This window comes from Astatotilapia calliptera, chromosome 19 (assembly GCF_964374335.1).
Source record: "Astatotilapia calliptera chromosome 19, fAstCal68.1, whole genome shotgun sequence".
Lineage (NCBI taxonomy): Eukaryota > Metazoa > Chordata > Actinopteri > Cichliformes > Cichlidae > Astatotilapia > Astatotilapia calliptera.
In genome coordinates this window covers 13903841-13908143 of record NC_137440.1, presented here as the reverse complement: position 1 = coordinate 13908143, position 4303 = coordinate 13903841, and the positions used below count along the sequence as shown (strand labels likewise).

The following is a 4303-nucleotide window of genomic DNA, read 5'->3' as shown; positions in this document are numbered from 1 at the left end:
GGGTGGAGATTGGTGTCTGTTTCCTGTGATTGAAGTCGAGGCACTTCCTGTATTTAAACAAATACAGGAAACGTCTGTATTCACATGAAGGCCCGCAAAGGTCTTCTGTACTTGCCCTCCAAAAAGTTATTGGGTTTAAATATGAAAAAGCAGTAATCAAGAGTTATGTAAATTGTACATTTTGGGAGGTTTTAAACAATCCATTACAGTATGAATATTAAAACTCATATTTTGGTTATTATACACAAAAGATTAAATAGCAGCATAAGAGCTGGGGGTAGGCAGCAAATCTAATCAATAGTGATACTTCTATACCTGCATAACAGGAGGAAGATTACACGTTAATAAAATACTGATGGTTTACGATAAGTGCAATTTTAACATCTTTATAGTAAATAATGAGGTGAAGGTCAGACGTGGCGACAGAGTGGCAAAGTTCACGGGTTCACTTCCTGTGGCGGCTATTTGTAATGGCACAGTCCCCTCCATGAATCTGACCGCTCCATGTTCATGTATTGAAAGGCACCACAATTCAGGGAGTCTGCTTAAAAAGCTTGAACTCTGCTGGGGCCGGAGACATCTGGATAACCAGTCAAAACACTCCAGAGCCTTTCATTGTTTTCTTCCTCGAAACGGAACCAGTCAGCATGGGAGTAAGAAAGAGCTACTAACTGCTGCTAAACATGATTTCCGTCTTTAGTTTTGCAAACAGGATACTGGAGCCTGAATGTTGCTTTGAGAAACACTTGTTCTTTGGCTACGAATGGGCAACCACTTATTGGTCTCTTTTTACCCTAAAACTCCCAGGAACCCTTTGGAGAGCAAACATTTTGCTGATCTTCGTGGCAACTATGTTGTGGCTTCTTGTCCTGCAGCTCATTAACAGCTTCGAAGGTTTATCAGGGTTTGAACATGAAACGCTGTGCACCTCTAATGCCTGCTTCACTGCACACATGAAGAAGGAGAGGTTTGACAAGGCCAAAGAAGACTGCGACAAAAGAGGAGGATATTTGATGACCATAAGAGACCGAAAAGAAGAGGATGTGGTGCGCTCACTTCTCTCATTAATAAAAAGTCAACGACATGGGACGCTGCTTGAATTTTGGATTGGATTAAAACTCAAAGAAACCAATTGTGTATTTCCTGACCAGCCACTCCGAGGATTTAAATGGGTATCTGGAAATGAGGAATCCCACTACTCCAACTGGAAAGAAGAGCCTGCCTCCACATGCTTAGCAGAGAGATGTGTAAATATTGATTACAACTTTTCAAGTGAGAATCACCTGAAATGGACTGCTGTCCCTTGCAAAAAACGTAAAGCTTTTTATGCATGCAAGTTTTATTTTAAGGGGATGTGTGAACCTTTGGCTCTACTGGGGCCTGGGGAAATCGCTTACACAGTACCTTTCTCACAAGACCCACTTAAAAGTCAACTGAAGTCATTTCCTCATGGAACTTTTGCTATAATTCGGTGTAGCGATCAGGAGGATCGCATGTCTTTGTGCAACGCTGTTAACCATACCTACCGGTGGACTAACCTGGGCCCCTTTTGCAAAACAGGAAAGCGAAGCTGTGATATCAGCAATGGTGGGTGTGAACATTTGTGCCGTCAGGATGCAGATGAAATTCGATGCGATTGCAGAGAAGGTTATGAATTGGAAAAAGATGGACTCCTCTGCAGGATCAAAGACTTGTGCAGTCCTGACACCTGTGAGCATCAGTGTGTAATGAGCGAGTCGGGATATTTCTGCAAATGTCCAGTTGGCTTCGAACTGCACGAAAACCAACGCAACTGCTCTGACATTGATGAGTGCCAATCACAGGCTTGTAAGAACGACCTGTGCATAAACACACATGGCAGTTATAAGTGTGCCTGCAAAGTCGGCTACAAAATGATGGATGGCAAATGCAGGGATGTTGATGAGTGTGCACAAAGGAAATGTGAGCACATCTGCTTGAATACCATTGGATCGTTCTCTTGTTTTTGCAAGGAAGGCTTTGCTTTCTCTGAAGATGGCCATTCATGTGAAGACATTAATGAATGTGTGACTGACAGCTGTTCAGGGGCTAAGTTTGAATGTGTAAATACTGTAGGAAGCTTCATATGCACCCACCTGGAAAATGATGGAACCACTTATGCTCCAAATGTGACCTTTGCACCATTAACCTCATCAGATTACCCATCTTATGAGAAGACACAAGAAAACTTTACAGAGTCTTTAACCAGTTCTACAACTGAGCACCCATATCCTCAAACCGATTCACCCATTCCAGACCCGGAGAAAGTTACAAACAAGGATCCACTGAGCAACACAACCATGGCCACGAGTTTCGCCAAGACAATCAATTCCAGGGTGATAATCTGCGTCCTCGGTTCAGTCATTCCTCTTGTTGTGTTGATTGCAATTACTTTGTTTTTTGCAATTTTTCGATGCAGTCGCTCTAAAAAAGAAGTGAAGAAGAACACCACTGCAGATGGCTACTGCTGGGTGTCCTCTGGCTTGGATCCACGTTTAGAGAAACTATACGAGTCCATCTTGACTGATGACCCATGACCATTTAGTGACAGAAAAGACTGACTAGAGTTATGTTTATTTATGCAATTCTTGCAATCTCCTGTGATTACACTACATATCAAAATGCAAATCAGAAAACGTCATTGTCCATCAAATAGTATTTGAATAAGAGTAGAGTCATAATGGGGGAAAAATAAAAAGTAAATGGGTGTTAAGTGGAAGTGCATAATATGCTGTAAAGGTTATGAAGGATGTGTAACGACTGTTTTTATTGCACGGTTAATAGTCTGAGGCAATGTAAATATCTTTACCTATGAGAAAGTTACCAGTATTTGCTGTAAAAAAAATTTCATTCAATGTTAAGATCAGACACTTTTCTTCATTTGTTTGTGACAATATTTTATGCTATTGTGTATAATCCTGCTATTACCTCCTGTCCTGAGAATCTGCTTGTGTACTATGAAAACAAAAGAGGATCTTTAGCTTTAATATCACAGAAAATGATCATTAGACCATTTACTGATCACTCTACAACCTGTGCCCCAAATAACACAACAAAAAAAAGAAAAAAAATACACAAGTATCGAAGTAAAAGTACTAAAGAGATATTATTTGTATAATATGATCATTATTACTGGTGCATTAAAATGTTGGTGGTACTTTGCTGTTTGAGCTGGCTGAAGTATAATATAATCTAAAAGTAAAAAGTGGACTAACACGTATATTCTCCAGAGAGTATACCTCACAAACATTCTTAAGAACTTAAAGGTACTTTTTGAAAAAAAAAATTGTTTAGAAGAGCTTCAAAGGTCAAAGCTTTTGTACTGTGTTGCAGCGATATGAAGTTGAAATAGGCTCTGGCTGTAAACTCTCATTTGGACCACGTGATAATACAGCGAGTTATTTTGACCTGCCCAGAGTTCAGCACAACACATTTCAGCCTTTTTAAAGATATTATTAAACTCCATCCTGCTAAAACAGAGCAGATTCAGACTATGATAAAAAACAAAAGGTGCCTTTCAAAATGTTTAAAAATGCTGGTAATTTTCTTGTTTTTGTTGAACAAGAAGTACCTTTAAGTAAACCTGTTTAGTCTCTGACAATGACATGTACTTGTACACACCAACAAATAAGTCTTTTTGATTGAAGTTCCACATCTACACACCATCATGTAAAGATGAAACTGGTGTCAATTTATATACTGCAAGTATAAAATCTAAAATGAATTGTTTGCTTGTTTTTCTTTGTTGTTCTTATTTACATATATAGATAGCACTACCATTCATGAAGCCCATTCTATTACCAGAATTATTGTTTATGTTTCTGTAAAGGTTAATTTGTTAGAATTTGAATCCAATTTAATTTTTTTTATTTAATATTATTGTTATTATCCATGAATTTATTTTAAACACATTACTGTTTTTGATGAGGTTGCCAAATTAAACCTTACATTCCAGAAAAAAATAAATAAAAATTAGCAATCAATTGTTCTGCTTGATTAATTCCTGACTTCCCAGAGAGGTCCAGTGTGCCGGCTCACATTTTGGTATAAAATCGGGAATCTTGATTTTAGGCAAGTACTTGAATTAGTTTGGCAGTTTATATAAGATCCCTTTGCATATTTAGTATATCTAAACGTTGTTCTTCATTTTGTTGCTGCTGGTCCTACTTCAACTAATTTTTTTTTTCTTTATCTCATTTCCTTCCTGAGATACCCTGTTTCCGCAATGGCACAAAGACTGGAAATTCCCCATCGTTTAAGACAGGCAACCTTTTGCACTCCACTA

At 38.4% G+C, this 4303-nt stretch overlaps 1 protein-coding gene across 1 annotated transcript; it reads left to right on the top strand.

Annotated features, from left to right (window-relative positions):
* The first annotated feature begins 584 nt into the window (after positions 1-584).
* cd93 (CD93 molecule) lies at positions 585-2693 on the top strand. Its single transcript, XM_026152834.2, has one exon. It carries the CDS (start codon positions 684-686, stop codon positions 2553-2555), a length of 1872 nt encoding a protein of 623 aa, XP_026008619.1. The 5' UTR covers positions 585-683; the 3' UTR covers positions 2556-2693.
* The last annotated feature ends 1610 nt before the right edge of the window (positions 2694-4303 follow it).

Coding starts and splice junctions, on each gene's coding strand:
- cd93 (XM_026152834.2), top strand. CDS start 684: ATGATTTCCGTCTTTAGTTTTGCAAACAGGATACTGGAGCCTGAATGT.